The following is a 22,898-nucleotide window of genomic DNA, read 5'->3' as shown; positions in this document are numbered from 1 at the left end:
TGCTTGCAACTTTTGGACAAATAAAACTGAATGGGAATTTCAGAGGAAGGAAATCACACTCAGCTTGGTAGGTAAGACGGTGGGTAGCAGTCCACAGGAAGGGTTTCCTGAGCTGCGCCTTGAATAAATGCATTCACTCAACAAACTCACGCATTCAACAATACTTACCGAATGCTTACTATCTATGTGGCAGGAACATGGTTTGAAACTGAATCAAAATAGCAATACATAGACATGAAAGGCTGGATTTCAGAGTAAAAAAAAAAAAAAAACACCTCAAAGAGAAAGGCATCCACATGGGCAGAACAAGAGGTCCATGTGGCCCTTTCCATCTAAGGACTGAGAAGGGGCAGAGGTGTGCCCTCCAAGCGCAGACCCACTTCTCCACCCTCAAAAGCCTGAGAGCGCCAAGAGCAGGGCCTCTCCCCACTGCATCCCTAGAGCTGACCACACTGCCCGGAAAGAACTGGAGCTCGAGAAGGACCCATGGGACAAATGAGCGCAAGGCTGCTATTGAGTGTGGTTATCTACCTGGTCACAGGCAGAGATGCCCAGAGCATGACAATGGGCCCCCAGCCACTCCCTGTGCTCTGCTGGGTCAGTGGGTGCCATCGCACTGGCCAGACCCTTACCCTGACATTAGAGGTCTGATGTGAGCAGGCCCGCCTCGGGTTTCATTCCCCTCTGCTTCTGCAAAGAGCAAAGCCTGCAGGACTGAAGTCCCGGCCAAGAAATCACTTGTCCCCTGGGGAAGGGCAGGCTCAAAGGAAGGATGGATGAACAACACTCCTTCCCTTTCACATCTCCAGGCGGTCCTCAGACATTTTTTGATTCAGGATTGTCCCATAGCAATCCTCCATTCATTCCCTCCTCCCAGCACCCCAAAAAAGCCTCAGCTGAATTAATGAGGAGAAATGGCCTGTTTCTGATGAGCCATGTCAAAGAAATGTGGGCAGCCTTGTTTGGATATCATAAACAGAAGTGCTGTGATAAGAGGCAGATCCGAGGCCCGGGCTTTCCAGCACAGCGCCCTTTGCCCTTCCCCTGTGCACTCTGTCTACTAAGTCACCTGGCATGCACACCTACCTGCCCCAGGCAGGCTGTGACTGAGAGCGACTCTTCACACTAACAGGACATAATTCATCTACTGTTCTAGATACAGCTGACCCTTGAACAACAGGGCTTTGAACTGTGCAGGTCCACTTACACGGGGATTTTTTTCAGTAAATATGTACTGCGGTACTACACCACCCGTGGTTGGTTGAGTCCTCCAATACAGAGGGCTGGCTATAAAGTCACATGCAGATTTTCCATTGCAAGGAGGGCTGGTGCCCTAACCCCCGTGTAGTTCAAGGGTCAACTGCAGTGGGTTTTCTTAAAGTAGGCTGTATGTAGGAATTCCCTGGCTGTCCAATGGTTAGGACTCCAAGCTTTCACTGCCAAGGGCACGGGTTCCCTAGCCGGGGAACTAAGATCCCACAAGCCGTGGGGCGTGGCAAAAAAAAAAAAAGTAAGGGTATATATGGTAGTGCAGCACATTTTTTTAGATGCACATCTCTCACCAATTGAAATAAGTAACTCTCCAAGTTTACAGTTTTCAAGATTTTTCCAGAGATTCCAGCCTGAAGATCCACAGCCCAAGAGCAGGCTTCAGGTCAGTGAGGTTCTGAGAGGTCATATAAACGTGTGTATGACTGTTTATGGAGAATTTGTCCCTCTGACGAGATCCTTAAATGAGCTGGACCCAAAGAGCTAAAGGACTCAGAATATATCCCGAGGTTAGCATCCTGCAATGTTATAAAACTTTCCAGGGTGAGGGTTAAGGGGTTGGGGGCTTCTTTTCAGGGTAACAAAAATGTTCTAAAATTGAGTATAGCGACAGATATACAATTCTGTGAATATACTAAAAGCCACTGAGTTGTATACCACAAATGGGTAAACTGTACGGTATGTGAATTATATAAAGCTGTTACACAAACAACTTTCCAGGAAGACTCCTGTTGCTCTGCAATGGATTCCCCAAGCTAACATTATGTTAATAAATACCTGTTAGCCACCAAAAGGTGACTACTGTATTATTTGAAGACAGAATTCCCTTTTGCTTTCAACTGTACTCTTTTAGTAAGCAGGAAGAAACACGTGATACCTTGATGTTTAGCTAGAAATGGCCAAATTTACCTCAAATTTGGTGATCAGAAAGTCAGCCAGAGACAAAATGGCCAACCTGCATAGACTCTTCCCCCGGCTGAGGTCGGAGTATTTAACCAAGGTGAAGTACTTGTTCCTTAGCCCTGAGTCAAAAGTTTCAAACTGAAGAAACGGGGCCCCCTTCATCACCCAGAAGTAGAGGCACACCTTAATTTCCCCAAACCATGTGCATGTTACCCATGAAAAAAGTCACGGACAAGGATGACTTCCAGGCTCAGGGGAGAACAACGGGAAAAGCCTATTGCTCTCCCTCCACAACGCCCCACACACTTCTGAGTTCTAAAACAACGTCTGGGTCCAGCTCTGCCCTTTTCAGGGTGGGACTGAAAGGAGCTTCATTTCATGTGAAGCTGCCCCGGCAACTGCTAGCACTACCTGCCTGCAGTGGAGAACAGAGGGTTTGTTTAACTTGCCCCAAATGAACCCATTTAGGCATCCAATCAACAACCTGTATTTTGAACAATCTCAAGACCACAACCCACAGGGAAGCTGTGTACACATGGGTGGCTGTTTCCACTATGCCCCCAGGCGAGCAAAGCAAATTATCTTTTCACATAAAATAAACCTTAGCCCCAGAATCCTGCATTTCCTTCTAGTAACTACAGCCAGTTTCTTATTTGTATTCCCACAAGAAACCTTTCTAGTGGGATACTCCTCGAAAGAGGTGATGTAGGAGAATTGAGTCCTCAGCACCTAAATGAAGCTGTGAAAAAATTGACTTCTTCAATAGGAAGAGAATGAAGAAGAGACTGACTCTACAAATTAACGAATTACCAGTCTCTAAGCTTCCAACTCAGTTTTCCAACTGCACCCATCGTGGGTTTCAAGGACAAGCGGAGAAAAATATATAACCAAGTGGAAGACCAGCAATTAGATTCCCAGAAAACCACTACTGTTATCTTCTTACAATGTGTGCAAGTGCTGCAAGTTAACTATCATCCTGTCTCTACGTGTCTAGGCACACATCTTCAAAAAAACTTTCAAAATATTCAGTATAAATTGGAATTTGAAAGAAATCTCCAAATAGCATCTCCAAAGGAAGCCGAGATGGATTCTGATATTGAGCACTGGATTGCCTTCAAACGTCAGGATCTCTAAGGCAACGACGTCTCCTGTTTTGGCATCCCATTTGAACAGATATTCTAGTGATACGTGAATAGAGTTTAAAAGACTATTAAAAAAGGTGACTGATGAAGAGGCTGAAGCTCATTAAACCAAGCCACAAAAGGAACTTTAAAGTATCTGTGTTATGACAGGTAGAGATTCTGGTTGACTTGTATACACCTTGGAAGACAGAAGATCTCAGAATCCCATAGAACAAAGCTCCATGAAAGCAGAAGCGGCTGAGTTCACCACCAGATCTCCAGCTTCCGCCTGGCACTCAACTAGGTGCTCAGTACATTTCTGGTGAAGGAATGAGTATTGTTGAATAAACAAACGGCAGGAATGCAGTTTCCAAAATCAAAGGCTCAAGGTGAGATCCATTTTCAGTAAAGATCTTAACATGAAATATTATCTTTTCCACAGACTTTTAAAATACTCTGTTATGCCTCAAATACCACTGAAATTATCTTTTGTTTCTCAAGAACAAAATGCACCAAACACAGAATCAATGGGCCCTGATTCAGATGAACCTCCGAGAACCTTTTTCCTTCCTAAAAAGGAGGAAATGGAGATTAAGAGCTATGGCACTACAGCACAGTCACCAGCAAAAACCAGATATGTGTATTTGATAACAACCTTCTCCAAAACTGGCAGCTTCCTCTGGTTTCTGTTTCAGCTAAGTAAGCATTTTTCTTCAGTCTACTGACTTTAAAAGTTTTCCCTTTTAGTCAAGAACTTACATATTTCCTTGTCTTCATTCTTAATGCTCCCAAAGTTTCCCACAATTTACCTGTGTGGCTTTTTACCAGAATCCCTTTTGTCAGGAAAATCCTTCCCTTTCCACGCCCCCCACCCTCCATTCTCCTTACTGAAAGCATCCCTAAATACCATCCTTTCTTATTTTATGGAAGCTTCATTTCCTTGCAGCAGAGGCCTGCTCTATTTCCTGAAGCTAAATTATATGGGCTCCATAAAAGTCAAAATAAAGTCATTCAAACCACATTCAGGCACAGAATCACCTACGAACCTGCACCTTCCGCCAGCTGCTTATCCCAATATGCCTTTCTGGTGGTGATCTTGTGTTCCCTTCATCCTTCTGGCACCTGTATTCCGCCAGCTGCTTATCCCAATATGCCTTTCTGGTGGTGATCTTGTGTTCCCTTCATCCTTCTGGCACCTGTATTCCGCCAGCTGCTTATCCCAATATGCCTTTCTGGTGGTGATCTTGTGTTCCCTTCATCCTTCTGGCACCTGTATTTTCCAATCCACAGAATTTTCCCCTCCCATGTCCAAAAATCCTAAATCATAGGTAACAAAAAATTTCCTGCTATAAATCCTGTTTCCCAAGACTAAACAACCTTGATAAATGAAAGCAACCATGGACAGAAATGCGCTTACTTGCAATAAAAACGCATTAATGTGTTTAATCCTTTGCATATATGGCGCCATAAAGTGAATAGATGGAAGAAGGAAGGAATGCACTTTACAAATACTTCATAAAGATTATTTCATTTGATCTTTTTTTTTTTTTTTTTTCATTTGATCTTTGTAACAACTGTGGATGACAGGCAGGGCAGGCATTTATTATTGCCATTTACAGATGACGAAACTAAACATCAAAAAAGGTTAAGTGACTTGCCCAACCAATGATATCACATGACTAGCATCAGCCCAAACCCATATTAAGGTCCTGCCTCTTCCAACCCAAAGGATGTCCACTATGTACCCTCTCTGTAGGTTTCTGTCCTACAGCCAAGGAGCAACTTCCTAGAGATTCGGCATTTGAAAGGGAGGACTGTCCTCTGACTTTGGGGATACCATCTCCCTTCAGCTAACAAGCCAGAAAGCCATCTTCAACCTTCCCAACAGAAAACAATGCCTTTTTCTTCTGTAGACCACCCTTAGCAACTACTTCTTTCCAAAACAATTTCCAACAGTTCCTGTTCTAAAGGGGACTTACTCTTATGACACTAATAGTTCAAAAAGTTTGCATCACGTATCATTTTCTCAATAAAGTTCAGGGCTGATGCAATACTTTTCACTCTTAGATTTTACAGCTAAAATGACAAGAACACAAAACAGTCAAAAATTATGCAAGACAATGCTGCATTTTTTTTTACTCCACCACATCTGCCTCTATGTGTCTCCTGTGAGTCACTGTCTGTGTTCAGTCATCATTATAGGAACTGCCATTCTCTACCCTAAATTATTTTACTTTATTTCTTAAAGAAAATCTCTGCAATAAAAATGGAATCCTACTACATCTTTCACCACCTTGCTGCAGCACACACCCTTTAACGCAGAACCTCAGATGTCATGTTGCTCCAATTTTTATCACTACCATTTTACACAAACAGAAAAAAAGACGAAGTAAGGTTATAATTCATTTACTTATTCATTCAAAAACACATGAAATCCTATCAGATGCCAGGAGCTGGGACCCAAAAATGAACACAAAAGTGTTGCTCCTCTCGCAGCCTGGGGGAGACGTAAACTAAAGAAGTAAATACAGAATAAACTGATCAAGGTTAAGGTGGAGGTGAGCACATGGCTTGGGGCAGTGGCCACCATGAAATGCTTTCTGGAAGAAGTGGTTTGTGAGCATTTACAAGCTTCTCTCTCTGGACTTTCAGTACCAAATAAGCCTAAAAGACTCAACCCCACTCCTTTCTGTCCTATACGGTGCCTTCTCACAAGTCTGTAGAACAGATTAAAGACATGCACAACGAAAGAAAATGTATGATCATTTTCCTAACTGGAAATGAACACTTTGAACAATCCAAGCCCTACAAAGCATGGCTGTCGGAAGAGGAAACTGAGGTTAAAAAAAGTCCCACTTTAATACAACAGAATAAAAGGTCTCTTTGAAGTCGCCAGAACAGCTTGAGCAAAAGGAGAAACAGAAGGCTATTGTGGGGCTTTAGCCTCCAGACGATGAACCCCAAACGCCCTGCAATGGTAAACAAACAAGCCTCTGAGCCAGAATCTGATGTGGGAACCTAACAAAACATTACAATTTAAGGAATCTCTCTCTCCCCATTCATCATTTCCCAAACAAAGTCCCACTGGCTGGCAGCTCCTGTTTTTTTTGCTGGTTTCTGGGTTTATTACTTGTAAATTATATTGTGCTTTTCAAAAACAAGGTACAGGTAAATGAAAACAACCACGGTTTTAAAGACCCATAAAACACCCTATATGTAACAGAAATCAACTCTGCCTGTGTTTACTATGAGGACCTACTACTCCTTTATGCTACTCCAGTGGATTTTAAACTCACATGACTGCTACCACTGCCTGCTAAAGAGCAAGTTAGAGGAGGGAAGGAGCAATTTCAAACACCTGCCTCAGCAGGGGCCCAGACTGCCTCCCTCACCATCTCCCCGTGCCTCGGTCAAACAGCTGACCTGGAAATGGGGCTGCAGACCCCGGCCGCAGCTATCCCAACAAGTAGGCTCTAAAGTCACACTTCCATTTGGCCTGGCACACCCTCAACCCCACCACCGATATCCCCAGCCTAAAGGAGGGAAACTGGCCCCAAAGAGGAGGAGATGGCTGGCGGAGGGCAGAAACGGATGAGAGGGTCCTGAGTGGTCTCTTTACTCCGCCGGCCCGACGTGGGCCCGGGAATCCAACACCTCCCCCAACTCGGAGTCCCTTTCCAGGGCACCGCCGAGCCCCTCCCACTCCTTGGCCCAAGGGGCTGCGGTTCCCACCCTCAACCCCTCCGGACTTCAGCGACCGCTTGGGCCCCGGGGACCCTGGCCCAGGAACGACGCCACGCCAGAGCCGTCTCGGCCTGGGCCGCCGACCCCTGCCCCGGGCCCCGCCCGGCCGCCCGCAGCCCTCTCAGGGCCCGGGGCCGCCCCGCGCCGCCAGCCCGCCCGCCCGGTGGGCCGCGCACCGTGTGGGACTGCAGGCTCTGGCTCGCCTCGATGGCTGCTGTCAGCGGCACCGTGTCGTCCAGCAGGACCTTGCCGGCCGGCGGCTTCTCCATGAAGGCCATCCCGGAACGCCCGTCCACCACCGCCTCGGGACCAGGGGCAGGAACCAGAGGCGCCGACTCCCGTCGCCCGCCGGGATCCGCCGCCGCCGCCGCCGCTGTCAACACGCGCCGCCCCACGCGCCGCCGCCGCCCGCCGGGTCCTCGGGGTCCTAGCGCCGATCTTCCCCTCCGCCGCTGCTGTCAACACTGGCAACCCTCTGCCCCGCCGCCTCCCGCGGGTTCCTAGCGCCAAACTGTCGCAGTCACCGCTGCCCTGGACCCGCGCCTCCACGTGGCCGCACCGCAGGCCCGGTACCCTTAGCACCGGGCCTCAGATCTCGGGGCAATTCACCCTAAGCCATCATCACCTCCAGAGGTCCTCAGAGCCGAAAACACCGCGTCTTGGGCCCAGCGGTCAGGAACCCTGCGGTCGGGAACCCTCAGGCGCAAAGATCCCAAGCCTCTCGCTGATGGGCTTTTCGCATTAGGCCCTCAGAAGCTGGACTCTCAGTCTCGAGACCTTTACAACTGGACTTTTCCCACTCAGGCCTCCCAGGTCCAAGGACCCTAAGACCCAGAAAAAAAGGGGCTTCAGGATGTGACCCTCAGTCTGTGCCCTGCAGACCCAGAAACTTTCTAAAACAAACCCCTCAGATTCAGGTTTTATGGGGAACTCGTGAACCTGGCTCTTCAGACCCAAGAACCTAACAGCTGGGCCCTCAAGATTGGACCCCAGAGTTGGAGCCCTAAGACTCCAGGACCCTCAGACCCAGAGCTCTTTGAACTGGGGACCCTAAAAATTGGGTATTGGTCCACAAACTCCCAACCTCTACCCTTTGCCCCAGCTCTTAGCTCAGCCCACAAGGCCTTCAAACTTGAGAACTCTCAACCTCAGGCTTGCGGTGGTCAGTCCCACTGTACTGGCTCCAAGAATCTCAAACCAGAGCCAGAGAACTCTGCCACCAACTTCTCAGCCCCAAATTGGCCCCATCTGCCTGAACCCAAGGCCATAATCCTGGCCCACCCACAGTGCTGTCTCCCCGGGCAGTGTCCCAGGACAGTGGAGAGAGTTAGACTTGGAATTAGATGACCAGGATCTTCAGGGCTCCAGGAATTACCAGCTGTGTGACCTTGAATTCGTTACCCAACCTCTCTGAGCCCCAGTCCCCATCTGCAAAATGGAGATAATACTTTTTGGAAGGGTTGATATGAGGAATGCAGTAGGATGGGAAGGGGCTCAGCACATAATAAAACCTCAGACAATATTAGTTTCTTCCTTCCCCTACAGTTCAGGATGGAAGTTTCTAACTCTTAAATTTATCTTCCCTAAATTTCTACATTTCAGACAAAAGAACAAAATTTCTTGGAAACACCATGACCACAATCTGACATCACAGCACAAGCCCAGACAGTATCTAAAGGGTACCTGCCCCAGATCACAAGCTTAAGGGGATTGTTGGGCAACTCTAAGTGGCCAAGTAGCCATGACAGACTGACTTAGAAGCCAAGACTCAGTGGAGAGATATGAAGAGGGAAACATGGAACTTCATGATTACATCCTAAAATAATCAAAATTCTCCTGCATTCCATGTTTGTCCCAGTGTGTTTAAAAGCAGCAGTCCATTAAAACAAAACTATATATCACTTAGGGAGGGTTCAACTTTTTACTTCCATTTCTTTAAGGCAAATGGGTTATTTCATTACCAGAATCACAGAAACCAAAATTCTGCTTTAATCATTATTCCTATCACGTGGGCTGATCAAGAAAAGGCTCTTCTCGCATACCGCTGGTGGGAGTATAAATTGGTCCAACCTTTCCAAAAGGCATTTATGCATTCAACAATTATTTACTGAGTACTTAAGCATGTAATAGGCCTGGCACTAGGAACTGGGATTTGACAACACATATCAAGGGCTTTGAAAATGTTCTCACTCAGTAATCCCACCTCCAGGAGAGTATCCTAAGGAAATAATCAGAGACAAGTGCAAATATACAGCACTCAAGGATAAATATCTAACAATAGGAGATTGGACAAATCATGGTACAATCATAAACAGAATATTTTGCAATGATTAAAAATGAGATTATCAAAGGATGTTGATGTTGGGAAATGCTCTAGATATAACAGTAAGTAGAAAAAAGCAATATATACATTTTATGATCCCAAGATTTAAAAATATATTTTAGGAAAAACACCAGAAGGAAGCCCACCAAAGTATTAACTGAGGGTCTCTAGCAAGTGGAATCATGATGCTATTTTTTTGTTTTCTTGCACTTTTCAAAATGTCTCTAGTGAATCTACTTGTATGATTAGGAGAAAAATAATGGTGTTATATAACCTTTGAGTTGCAAAGGTCATCAAGTGACAGCCTGTTGTCTTCCTTACTATGAAAACGAAACTGAGAAACCAGATATTTGATGAAATGAAGCCACACTCTCAATCTAGCCTTTCTCATTCTCTAGAAATTCTTGACTAAAGTAAACCTCTCAGAATAAATACTAAATAGATCCTCTGGAGACCTGGCCCCAATCCTATGACAGCCTCGCTATCCATCTGGCTTTTGAAGTGGCTCATACTGAAGGTGGGGCAACTCCCCAGTCCAGAGCTGATCTGAATCAAATCAACTTTGCTTCCAGTCTCATGCTGGGTAAAGCAAATGAGATATGCAGTACCTTAGTTGTTGCCACATACACTACTCAGGGCTGGCAGAGGGGAAAAAAATTTACATTCTTGCACGTTGCCAAATGTTTAGATGGCCCACAGGTTGTTTATCTAACAGCTTGACATTTGGCCAGACTGACTGAAGATAATGAGTTTTAGTGAGGTTGCTTCTAGACCTGGCAACTGCTCTACAAATCAAGACATAGAAGCTTGTGAAAAACTCAGTGCTTCCTAAGCAGCATCCCCTCCCAACTCTGAATGACTTTCTTTAAATATTCACCATCTGGATAAATCAAACAACTCACATTTGATCTTTCTTACTTCCCTTACGGGTTATTTTCCATCACATCGCAGAGGAATTTTGCTCAGGGTTTATAAGGTCATATGAACTGTGGCCTACCTAAGAGCCGCCCTAAAAATTGATTGTAGCCTAGAAATCGACTGCTTGTGGAGCCTTCCATTAATCCTGTTCTATTTATGTAATGTCCACATTTGTCTTTGGGTTTTCTTACGATTTTGCTCCAACTCAAAATTTCTCTGAAGATGTCGAGAATTCTAGCCTCTGCTGTGTTTGTAATCCATATGAAGAAAAGCCAAGAACAAAGGAAGTGAAACATCTGGGACACTGGAGATACTCAACTGCAGCCCAAGAGTAATTCCACAGCACTTGCATTCTGTTCAAATAGAGCCAGTTAATAAATTATGCCAGTACATGAGGCATTCAGAGTGGCACAACTGCTCAGAGTGACTGTCAACCTTTGGTGGAGTATGTTTTAATATAAAAACTTAATAGATGTAATTTAGTAGCAATTTTCTTTGGGAGTAAATTGGTCTCTTAATCATACTCTGAGAACATAGAAGAAAAATGACTAACAATTCAGCACAAAATGAAAACCTGTGGTTACCTAAGAGGTACGAATGTGCATTTAGCAGTTTCTTCTTTTTCTAGCTGAATACACAAGATGAATGGTGGCTGTGGTGAGGCTTTTTCCCTGCTGCTACTTAAGATTTGCTGCCCAGAAAAAGAAATGAGTGGCACTTCACCAATATGGAAATGTTTCTAATAGAATATAAAAAGCTGTTAAGCAATTTTCCAGTACATTAGACTGAAATTGCTTAAGATGGGTATACATTTCTGTGGCAATCAAACATTACATAAATTGCAGTCTTATAATGCCCTTATGTGGAAAGTGCTAGTACAATTTGGCCTCATATTTTAGTCAGTACTTTTGTACTCACTTCCACTTGTGACCCTGTACAAAGCCACTTCGCAATTACCTGGAAGGGGACTTCCTGATTTGAGGGTCACCCATGCTTTCATTAGAAGAGCCATTCTTTCTGGCAACTTGTACAGAGCTCAAAATGAAAAAGCCAACCAGCTAGTTTTTGTTAGTCAGCTTTAACAGAGCATGAGAGGTCTGAGAATCTTGGCTCTGAGTAAAAACAACAAGTCATTGTGTACAGACAAGTATCCCTAACTTCTTGCCTGCTTCTCTATTCCAACTTTTTATTGGTTTACAAAGATCACTGGTTCACAAAGAAGACCATGACATCTACTGAGCACAAAAAAAAAAAAAAAAAAAAGAAATGCTCATATTGAGAAGCTACTTTAAGTTACAGAGTATTAATCAGCTATCCACCAGATCTGACATCCATCCCTCCCCACCATACTTGACTTGCACATGATGTTTCATTTTTAGAATAACTCTTTCAGTAATTCTGCTCTGAAGACAAATAATCACTGAATGTCAGCTTAGAAAAAGTGTAGGCAATAGGTATGGGTAGAAGCCATCAAGTAACAGCAAAGGGGAAAACACTACAACTGTAGCAAGGGAATAAGATCTAGAACATTCTGAATATAAACAGAATTATATAGAATAGTGGTTCCAAACACTTTACTGCCACATAACAAGATATCATTATAGAAACTGAAAGTGTTCCAGTATGGGAACATTTTAAGACCCACAGGGTGATGGAAAAAATGCCCTGGAGCCAGGCAGGGCTATTTGAATCCCAGCTCTACTGCATATTACCTGTACAACCTTGGGCAAGTCACACCACATCAGTCTGTTTCCTTGCCTATAAAATGGAACATTAACTTCATAAAACTGTTTAAAGGATTAGAATTAATGTAGAAAATTGGCTTATCATTGAAAGAATGGCAGCTTATAGTATTAATGATTACATCACACTCTACTTATGAACCCATGCTTCAGGACTGCTGCTAAGTCCCAGAGAATGAGTTCTGCAGGAGTATACAGTCTTAGCTTCAAGTCTCTATTTTGTGACTTAAGTTTCCCATTTTGTTTTTCAATGTCATATCAAATTTTAGGCATGTATAGTATTTCACCTATAAATACACCTTCTTCAGGTGGATCTAAATCTACACATGCTGCCCATTTTGAAACTCATGATAATGGCATCCTTGCTTCTCACTCTGATTTTGGTATTTTCATCTCACCAACAAACTAGAGTATGGTACAGTATTAAAGTTTAAAATACTCACTTTATTTATACACATCACTGCCCTCTAGTGACTAGAATAATTCCTTCTAGTAGTCTGACCCCCTTGATGTAAAAAATAAATTAAAAATCTAGTTACTCATCCACCAGCAGGAAGAAAAAATCTTTTTCCAGGAAATGTTGGTTGATGCAACCAATTAAACCTGATCTTACCTTCCTCATCAAAGCTTCTAGCTGTGGTCTGAGCCACCACCTAAAGCTACAGAGCACAGGTGGACCATCTGTATGTTCTACTATAGATTCTTGTCTTAATAGTGTTGGCTATGTTGGGCATGACCAGTTAGTAATAACACATTAGGCACATTTCCTCTCTAATACCCCTCAGCTCTTAAGAACGTGGCCTCCACAGTGTTCCTTAAATTTTTTACCTTATAATTTTTAAAATAAAAGCATATATTATTTATATAAGGGGGGACCCCACAGTATTTTCAAGGGAGAGATAAACAAATCTGGATTACTAAAATAGGAGCTTTGCATTCAAGATCTATTCCAAGTTTAGAATACCAACAGAGATTGGCTGACATCCTGAAAGACTGGTCTGTTCTCTAACTTTTGGCCAGTTAGCACCAAACTCAGGAAAACCTCTAACCTTATTCACAGAAGAGAATGGGCAATAGTAGTAGCTACTGTTTATAAGCTAGACCTTGTGCTTAACTATTTGTATCTGTCACCTCCAACAATCCTGTGTGGCAGGTGTTTTTATCCCTGTTTTATACACGAGACCAAGAGAACTTACATAGCTGAGTCCAAATCTGCACATAAGCCCTCCTCCGATAACAGGAAAACCATCTGAAGGGCAAGTGACACTGAACATTGAACAAATTACCATCTTGGTGTAAACAGTAACAAATTACAATAAACTCTGACCCAGAAACTGCTGAAGAACAGAATCTAAGAATATTTACTAGTAAAAGATAGGTGTTCAAAGATGACCTATCTTCTTCAGTAATTAAATGCTAGCTAGTTATAAATTCAGTGAGAAACTTATTCTACACAGATATAGGTAGGTTTCTCTTATCCAAATGCAAATCTAATCAGGTCTGAAATCCTAAAAGTAGAACATTAAGCTAAATGGTAACTCTCCCAATATTTTTTCAGTTTTTGGTTTTTTTTTAATGGCACCTCATGGGAGCCTGGACACAATGTCCAACCTTAGAATCACCTATGATTTTCTTTTTTTTTAATTAATTAATTAATTTAGTTAGTTATGGCTACGTTGGGTCTTCGTTGCTGCACGCGGGCTTTCTCTAGTTGCAGAGAGCAGGGGCTACTCTTCGTTGTGGTGCTCGGGCTTCTCACTGTGGTGCCTTCTCTTGTTGCAGAGCACGGGCTCTAGGTGTGGGCTTCAGTAGTTGTGGCACGCGGGCTCAGCAGTTGTGGCTCACAGGCTCTACAGCGCAGGCTCAGTTGTGGTGCACAGACTTACTTGCTCCACGGCATGTGGGATCTTCCTGAACCAGGGCTCGAACCCGTGAACCATGCACTGGCAGGCGGATTCTTAACCACTGTGCCACCAAGGAAGCCCCACCTCTGATTTCGTCTAGTCACTTTTTCTTTGCTTTTTTTTTTGGCTGTGTCACACAGCTTGCGGGACCTTAGTTCCCCAACCAGGGACTGAACTCGCACCCACGGCAGTGAAAGCCCAGAGTCCTAACCACTGGACCATCAGGGAATTCCCTATAGACAGATGATAAATATACTTAAGCCTGTGTGATGCATAAGGCCAAAGCATAAGTGGACAATGGAACACCCCTCTATCAGCTCCCCTCCACCAATGTGGGTTTATGGGTCCATCAGCCCCTCCTTGGTGAAGAACAGCAATCCCTGTTTTCGTCAGAGGCTGTTCAATAACAGTAACACTGATGTCTGAACTTGCATCTTTAAAGACATATTTCAGGATGTGGGAGCTTCTGGGACCATAACTTTAACCCAGCCTTCCATAACAGTCTTTTTACTTTCTAGTACAAAACATGACACTGCAATAATAGCAAGGAACCGCTTCAGCTTTTTCACTTCTGCAGAAGCTAAAACAACTTCCCCAACATATAAAGGCGCTGGAAAGTTAATTTCCTGGGAAAGAAATACACAGCCTGGCCCTGGCATTTTAGTACCTAGGAGAGCTGAAATAAGTCCATTGATCAAAACTCCATGTACAATCGTCTTTCCAAATCTGGTGTGTTTTGCAAAATCTTCATCCAAATGCAAAGGATTGACATCCCCTGTTAATTCTGAGAAGATAGCCACATCCCTCTGTGTGAAGGCCCTACTGAGTTCAGCCCGGTCTCCAACTCTGATGTGCACATGCTGTAAGTGCTGCCTGTTTAGCACTGCTTGGTTCAGGCAGATACGCCTCTGAAGCCTACCCCACCCAAGGCGATGGCTAGAAATTACTGGGAGCATCTTCAGAGGTCTCAAATTCCATCAACAGGAGCTTTTAGGCTGTTTCAGTCTTCACACATTATGCTGGCACCAAAATGTACTTTTGAGAGCGAGGAATACTTCTGAAATTGAAGACTACTCAATTCAATACTAGTTCTCTACTGTTACCAGATAATGCAAGGAGAAATGGAGAAACCTATAAGAGAAAGAAAAAGTTTAAGGCAGTATCAGGAGAAAACTGCACCACAACACAGTACAGTGTAGAAACATGCCCTATTCTATAGGATAAGCCAAAGTGAGGTAGTAGCATTTTAAAGAGCATCCTGAGAGCTAGCCTTAGATAAATAAGTGGTCATGATAAACTCAGAAAGAGCATTCCAATACATTAGGCGCTAGGCATTAAGCAACAAAAGTTAAGACTTTTCCACAGGTGTTCCAAGTTTTATTCCCAAACCTCCCCCATAAAATTTAAAACCTAAGTGCTTTGTCTCACATTTTTGTAATTAATGAAGCCCTGAATTTTCCCCTCCCAGCTGGATGATGTTAACAACACTAGATTTATGCAAGCGCAAAAATGAGACACATATTAATAAGTAGTTTGGTCTACTACTCAGCTCATTTGGAATATGTGAAGGAATGGTCTTTACCTGAATCACTCTGAAAGCGCATTTCTTGCCTTTATAGGATCCTAACAGGGTCAAAGAGCTCCACAATTTGACAAGACCACTACGGAAAGATCGAGAAAGCCTAAGTAAAGATTTGTCCCTGCAACATCTCCCTAGTACTTTTGTTTATGATGGTCCAGAAAGTAGTTTCTACCAGAAAACCTATTTAAAATAAGAAAACTTTAAAAATAAAAGCACAGGGCTTCCCTGGTGGCGCAGTGGTTGAGAGTCCACCTGCCGATGCAGGGGACACGGGTTCATGCCCCGGTCCGGGAAGATCCCACATGCTGCGGAGCGGCTGGGCCCGTGAGCCATGGCCACTGAGCCTGCGCGTCCGGAGCCTGTGCTCCGCAACGGGAGAGGCCACAACAGTGAGAGGCCCGCATACCGCAAAAATAAATAAATAAATAAATATAAAATAAAAAATAAAAGCACAGTATGTCAAAGGCAAAGAAAAACATGAACCTCAATCAGGAATGTTTCTAAAATATACACTTCTGAGTTTGCAACCCTGACTATCAATTGGGAAACATTATAGTTTTAAGCAAATCACAAGTTTGGCTCTCTAGGGTGTAAGTTCCTGGTGGATGAATGTTCATATTCTCCCCAATTTAAACTTCCAAAAGCTGGCTGGAGTTCACAATGACAAAATTCTTCTCATTCTCAGAGAAGAGCACCTTTGCTCTTTTTTTGCCATCCGTCTCTCTGCTCTGTTAAACTAGAAGTGTTCCACTGTCTGTCGTACCTGCTGCATATTCTCAAGATGGCTGACAAGGTCTTCTCTTCGTAGGTTAGAATGTCCAAGGGTAAAGCAGCATCAACCTAAGTATGGAATAATGCTGTCAGCAGACTATTATCATCATTACTCTTGAACTCTAATAACTAATTCTGTCAACTGCTTTTCTTCTCCAAAAAATCAGTATTTTATTTAATGGATTGGAGTACTGGGCCTGCTTTTTTATAACTTCCCCCTGCCTGGAACATTCTTCCTGTACCTCTTCATATTGCTAAGGCCTCTTTACCTTTCGCAAGTCTTCGTTTAAATTGCTCCTTCCTTGATTCCCAAGATTAACCTCAACTGGTTGCTACGCTCTTTCACATACAGGACCCACATACTTCCTATTTCAAGATACTCATCGTTCTTGCCATTAATTGTTCAAGATGGTTTCCTATTAAAATAACCAAGACCATGAGGCAGAAGCCATGTCTGTTTGTTTACAACTACATCCCCAGGAACCAGGTTTTATACTTGACATATAGAGGGTGCATGGATTTTTTTTCTCATACTTTTTATTTTGAAAAATTAGTCACATGAGATTGCAAAAAAAATGTGCAGGAAGATTCCATGCACCCTTCACTCAGCCTCCCCCAGTGTCAACATCTTGCATAACTACAGTACAATATCAAAACCAGAAAACCGAAAATAATAAATCAGAGCTTATCCCCATTTTGCCAATTATACATGCACTCATATTTGTTTACATGTATATGTGTGTAGTTCTATGCAATATTACCATACAGGTAATTTAAGTATTACCATTATCACGATAAAGAGCTATAGCATCACAAGGCTCTCTCCTTCGACCCCCTTTACAGCCACACCCGCCACTCCTCCTCATCCCTAAACCCAGGCAAACACTTATCTTTCTCTAGATTATACAATTATGATAATTATGTTATTTCAAGAGCATTATATACATGGAATCACCCAGTATATTACTTTTTGGGATTGGCTTTTTCACTCAGCGTAATTCTCTAGAGATTCCGTCAATTTGTCAGGTGTATCTATGGTTTATTCCTTTTCATTACTGAGTATATTCCACGGTATGAATGTACCATAGTTTGTTTAACTATTCACCCACTGAAGGGCATGTGGCTTATTTCTATTTTGGGGCTCTTACTAATAAAGGTGCTATGAACACTTGTGTACACGTTTTTGTGTGGACATAAGTTTTCATTTCTCTGGGATACACAGCCAGGTATGCAATTGCTGGGTTGTAGGGTAGTTTAAAAACAACTACCATAGTTTTTTAAAGGAAACTGCCAAACTGTTCCAAAGTGGCTGCACCATTTTACATGCCCACCAGCAACGTATGAGTGATTTAGTTTCTCTGCATCCTCACCAGCATTTAGTGTTATCACTATTTTTCATTTCAGTCATTCTGCCAAGTGTATAGTAATGTGTCATTGTGGTTTTAATGTGCATTTCCCTAATGGCTAATGATGCTGAACATCTTTCCATACCTGTGCTTCTTTGCCAACTGTACACCCTTTTTAGTGAAATGTCTGTTCATATCTTTTGCCCATTTTTAAGAATATTTTTTTGGATTTTGGCTGCACCGCGCCATGCCATGTGGCACGCGGGATGGTTCCCCAACCAGGGATAGGACCCGAGCCTCTGCGGTGAAAGCGCCGAATCCTAACCACTAGACCACCAAGGAACTCCCACTTTTGCCCATTTTCTAATTGGAGTGTTTGAGTATTTTTCTTTACTACTGAGTTTTAAGAGATCTTTATATATTCTAGATATTAGTCCTTTGTCAGACATGTGGTTTACAAATATCTTCCCCCCAGTCTGTAGTCTGTTTTTCAGCCTCTGAACCAAATCTTTTGCAGAGTAAACGTTTTTATTTTGATGAGTGCTTGATAGATTTTAATTTGATAGAATATGTATCAGGAAATAATTTCCTGAGAATCATCTGTCTTTGTTCTCTCTTCAAAACTCTACTTGTTTTCAATTGAATGCGAAAACAGACTACTCAAAGTGCTGGTCTGTGATAAGGAGCTGCGCCAGAGTGGAAATCAACAATATCAGTGAGCACACTGTTTATTTCAGCTCAGTTTTTTTTCATTGGAGACTGTCTCAGTAAAGGAAACGGTGTGCTCATTTACATTCTGGTACAAGCCACAACAGGCAAAAAAACCCCCCAAAACCCCAGCAGTTTGCAGGTTGCCAGTCTACACCATACTTTGAGTTGCACTACACTAAACATTTGTCTAACAAGTTCTTGTCAACTAGAAGGCATATGAGAACAAACCTACACAAAACTCATCACTTCTGAAAGTCTGCTTCTGCAATTTCAAATGTGGTTTTAAAGTTTTAAAATAATGTTGGGAAAAGTGTCCTTTCACTATGTCTTACAAAGACCTTAGGAGTGCTCAAACTACCAAGTGATTCCATACCTCTCCAAACAGGTCCTTCAGGGCTGAAATAAGCAGCTGTTTGAACTGTGCAGCATTCAGTCCAATGCCATGATCTTGAAATTCTCTGTAAAAAATATTTTTTAAAAAATGCATTGCATTAAATTTCATGCCATTCACATTCATAAAAGAGTAGTCGAAAATAAAACTCAGGAGACTGAACTTACAGGTGGACTTTCATGTAGTGGTGCTCAGAGGGATTTCTGTAAACTATTCTTTCATATGCGGCAGCTGGGGCTGGCATCTTTTCCAGTGCTGATCACACCTACATGAAGGGTCAAGGGGGCTAGAAATTACCAAGACACAAGCTATTTTTCACTTTTTTAATGAGAATTTGACCTATATGATTTTTTAAAAGAACTCTTAGTACAATAACTTATCTAATTCTGGTCAAACTGATGTTACCCATACAGACACAATGGAAGTTTCTATATTTTATATATGCCAGACCACTGTACTCTTATTTAATCCCAGCAAACACTTTCCCTTACTGAGTACCCAGCTCTGTGCTAAACACTTTACATGACTTAGGTCATGTCTTCAAAATGATCCCATGAGCTAAAAGCTATCAGTATTCCCATTTTTGAGAAGTGAACGCTGAGGCTCAGCAAAGATAGCTAACACCTGCCCAGAGGCACACAGAGATTCCAACCACTCCTGAGCTGCCTCAAGACCACTCTGGCATGATGCCTATTCATACCAAAAAAAAAAAAAAGTAAAAAGCGTAAAGGAGTAAAATCTGGGACCGAAGACCCTCTTCTTATTTACTCTGTCAACACAGAACACTAACAGAAGAATGAGGGGTGGTAGTTCTCCTGGCCTCCCGCACGTTGGATTTGCCTGTTCTCTGTCTAGAAGCCAGGCCTGTACGGGGCTATTTGGCAGCCCTGCAAAAGACTGAGCTTAAACAGCAAAGGTCTTAAGAAGAATTCTGGAACGGACACTCAAGCCATTTCTAACAGATCTGGAACTTTCAAGAACTCAGAACATGCTAGTCCCCCTGGAGAGAATCCCTGTCCTTTGGCTCCACCCCTACCTCACTCTCACTCTGGATAGCTCCTACTCATCTTTCAAATTTTAACTTAAAGTTCACCTCTTCCAGGAATACTGCCTCTTCAGGGAGGTCTTCTGTGACACCCTAAGTTAGGTACTCTTGTTACACAATCTCTTAACATTGTCTATTTGTTTAACATCTGGTTCTCCCACTAAAGGGACCAGGAAACTGAGGCCGAACCAAGGAAAGGGACTTTTCCAAGGTCACATAGCTATAGACCAGCATTTACAAAAACCTCTCTGGGCCCACTTCCAACTACCCCCAAATGATGACCTCAAGAGAAAATGAGAAGTCAGGGTCAAGCAGGTACATCCAACCGTCCATTCAACAAACACGAATATTTACTGAGTTTGGCACAGAGTATTCATCACTTTCTGAATACAGGACTGATCAAATGGTGGTAGTGTGAGGCCTGTATGTTCAAGAGTTATCTTTGGTTTCAGGACTGCAGCAATAGTTACCTGGTGCTTCTTTCCCCATCACCAGAGTCTCCCCGACTAAAGGGGCAAGGAGAACAGGACCCTCAGTCATTCCATTCATTATCCGGCACACGATAGGTGTTTTTTAAGTGTTACGGACTACCCTAGAGGAGTTGGCTGCTTGAGGTAGGGGAGTGAGACTGGACTGGGGCTTAGGATGCCAAAAACAGCAAAGATTTCAGGACTACTCTGGAAATGGATAACGGTGATAGTTGTACAACAACGTGAATGTACTTAATGCCAATGAACTGTACAGTTAAAAATGGTAAATTTTAGGTTATGTTTATTTTACAAAAAAAAAAGACTGAAGGAGCAAGTGTTTATTGAGCAGTCACCTCTGACAGGGCTGAGCCTCAGGGTGAGTGATAGCTCTGCCCTCTTCAGGTTGTCCTGAGATTAAAGGAGATGGTGCTTGTGAAACCCTCCCTACAGCCCGGCATATTCACCAGGCTCACCAGGAAAATGTGAGCACTTCCATGGTGGCTGTCATCATCATCTTTGAAGTCAGCCTTTTTGGTGGCTGTAGGGATGCTCATTACCTGATCTACTAGTAATAGGTGTCCCTGCTTCCCTCCCCAATCTAGTCTCTACAGCAGCCTGAGTGCCCCTACTAAAAACCATCCAAGCCACATCATTCCTCTGCTCAAAACCTTGCAAAGATTCCCGTTTCAGAGTAAAGCCAAAGCGTTTACAGCCGTGATCTGGACCACTGGTTCCTCCCACCACCTTGACCCCACGTCCTACCGCTCTCCCCTGCTCAGTCCCACCACACAGGCCTCCTAGCTTTTTCCCTCCCGCCTCTGGGCCTCCCTCCTACTTTTCCACATGCTGTAAATACTCTTCCTCCAGATAGCCACACGGCTCATTCCCTTGCCTCCTTCATGGCTTTGCTTAATTTCATTCCTCCATTTATTCCAGTAGCATTTAGATCTAATGTCATCCCCCCATGCCACTGCTCTACTTCTTCCTCATAGCATTCACCACCCTCTAACATAACTGTGAAATTCATTTATTCTTTATTCGTACTTCCCTCCCCCGCCCTATTAGAATATACATTCCAAAAGAAACAGGCATCTTTCTGTCTTGTTCTCTGATGTTTCCCGAAAACCTAAAACAATACATCGCATACAGCAAGCATTCAATATATAACTTTGGGACGAAGTCAACGATTTACAAAAAAACCCAGAATCCTCGATCCCGTACTGTTGGGCACTTAAGTCGTTTTCAACTTTCTTAGACTAACGTCCGCCATGGATTTAGCGCCCACCTGGAGGCCGGGCGCTTGCGCTCTGCACACGTGACCCGTTCGGTCCTCTCAGCCGCCCTCCGCGACTAAGACCGCGTTGTAGAGAAGCCCGCGGAGGTTGGCGGCCCAGCCTCGCCTTCAGCCCTTGGCGTCCGCGGCCGGAGCAGTAGGTACCGCTAACCGCTCCTCGCTGCCCGCCGTCCTTCCGCCTTGCGCATGCGCCCCAGGCGCGCGCATCCATACGTCACCAGTGCGGCCAACTGAGCCCACTCCCGGAAAACAGCCGCCCTGCTATCCGCCTACCCGCTCTCCGTCGGACTGGTCTGACGCCTCCCGGACTCCTTTTCCCTGCAAGAATCCACCAAGACTTGGAGCTCCCCCGAAGCCTACGGCCCGAACTCCGGGGTGTTTACGTTTGGCTCCTCTCTGTCCCGCCCCCGGATGTGTGACGTCTAGAGAGGATATGACGTCACCGCGCGAAGTTCTCCTAAGGACCCAGGCGTGACTCTGAATCTGAGACTCTCCATGCTTAGTGCCCTCTAGTGCCCACGCTGCAGAAAGCCGTGTGCGCAAATGTCTGCATAGGGTAAGGGACTCAGGGCATGTTTATTGTGCCCGAGAGCGTGCTTCGTAATCATTCATTTATCTATGCCTTCATTCGTTCAAAAAATTTATATCTAGCGTCTCTTCTGCTGAGCATCTCCTAAATAAAGCAATCCCCAAGGACAGAACCGGTCTCAGTGTCTCTTGTGGCTCCCAGCGCATAGGAGGTGTTGTCTGGGTTGACATAAAAAAACCCAGATGGTCCTATTTCCGAATGTAAGCCAAGTTTCATCTATTCGTTTATTAAGTACTTGCTGAGCCCCTATTATGTGCTAGGCACTGGCAACAAGACGATATGGCCCCTGCACTCGTGAAACATATCGTGTGTATTCAATAATCAAGTGCTTACTTTGTGCCAGGTACTATGCAAAAAACTTTATATATGTTATCTCATGGAACTCTCACACAGTCGTAAAGTAACTATTATTACGATCATCCCCATTTTACAAAGGTGGAAACTGAGGTACAAGAGGCTAAGTTACTTGCCCAAGATCACAGTTATAAGTGGTGGATTGGGCCATCTGACTTCAGATGGTTTTCTCCACACGGCACCGTATTACCACCAATTGTGTGATATGAGTCAGGGGTATACATGGGAGAGGGCCTCGGGGCTGCCAAAACTTGAGTGTAAAGCCCATGAGGTTGGGGCCTTGTCTTTGTTGGCTCACCACTGCTATCCTCTGTCTGGCACTCAACTCCTACCGCGTTCTCTGAAAACTGAGTTCCCTTGACAAGTTTATGATTAATCTCCCTATCCAAAACGTTATTCCCTTTCTTGTCCCACCCCTGTT

At 43.8% G+C, this 22,898-nt stretch overlaps 3 protein-coding genes across 9 annotated transcripts in view; all 3 read right to left on the bottom strand.

The window, feature by feature from the left end:
* Positions 1–7,387, bottom strand: part of PXK (PX domain containing serine/threonine kinase like) — a 75,478-nt gene extending 68,091 nt beyond the window's left edge. For all 4 annotated transcript variants that reach the window (XM_082663301.1, XM_082663299.1, XM_082663302.1 and 1 more), the window contains exon 1: positions 7,214–7,387. In XM_082663301.1, coding sequence (XP_082519427.1) covers positions 7,214–7,315 — 102 coding nt within the window. In that variant the 5' untranslated portion in view covers positions 7,316–7,387. The remainder of the gene's footprint in view (positions 1–7,213) is intronic.
* Positions 7,388–11,837: 4,450 nt separating this feature from the next.
* HTD2 (hydroxyacyl-thioester dehydratase type 2) lies at positions 11,838–14,880 on the bottom strand (the record flags this gene model as incomplete). Its single annotated transcript, XM_082662838.1, has 1 exon — positions 11,838–14,880. One exon carries the CDS (start codon positions 14,878–14,880, stop codon positions 14,374–14,376), a length of 507 nt encoding a protein of 168 aa, XP_082518964.1. The 3' UTR covers positions 11,838–14,373.
* A 37-nt stretch (positions 14,881–14,917) lies between these two features.
* RPP14 (ribonuclease P/MRP subunit p14) lies at positions 14,918–21,943 on the bottom strand. Of its 4 annotated transcripts, none has more exons than XM_082662839.1 (6): positions 21,808–21,943; positions 18,893–18,990; positions 18,708–18,792; positions 16,270–16,346; positions 15,507–15,585; positions 14,918–15,055 (listed from the first exon to the last, which is right to left on the bottom strand). In XM_082662839.1, exons 2-6 carry the CDS (start codon positions 18,967–18,969, stop codon positions 14,999–15,001), a joined length of 375 nt encoding a protein of 124 aa, XP_082518965.1. In that variant the 5' UTR covers positions 18,970–18,990; positions 21,808–21,943; the 3' UTR covers positions 14,918–14,998. The 4 variants fall into 4 exon arrangements, with proteins under 4 accessions (XP_082518965.1, XP_082518967.1, XP_082518968.1 ...); XM_082662841.1 differs by having other exon boundaries at positions 18,893–19,011; positions 21,808–21,931; XM_082662842.1 differs by lacking the exon at positions 21,808–21,943 and adding an exon at positions 21,526–21,697 and having other exon boundaries at positions 18,893–19,011.
* Between the last annotated feature and the right edge of the window lie 955 nt (positions 21,944–22,898).

Source organism: Grampus griseus (genome assembly GCF_964374135.1).
Source record: "Grampus griseus genome assembly, chromosome: 10".
In the NCBI taxonomy this organism is placed as follows: Eukaryota; Metazoa; Chordata; class Mammalia; order Artiodactyla; family Delphinidae; genus Grampus; species Grampus griseus.
This window is presented reverse-complemented; position numbering and strand designations above follow the sequence as displayed.

Coding starts and splice junctions, on each gene's coding strand:
- RPP14 (XM_082662839.1), bottom strand. CDS start 18,969: ATGCCAGCCCCAGCTGCCGCATATGAAAGAATAGTTTACAGAAATCCC. Junction 15,586..16,269: donor ATCTTGAGAATATGCAGCAG/GTACGACAGACA, acceptor ATCTTTCCGTAG/TGGTCTTGTCAAATTGTGGA. Junction 15,056..15,506: donor GCGCTTTCAGAGTGATTCAG/GTAAAGACCATT, acceptor TTTCTCTTATAG/GTTTCTCCATTTCTCCTTGC.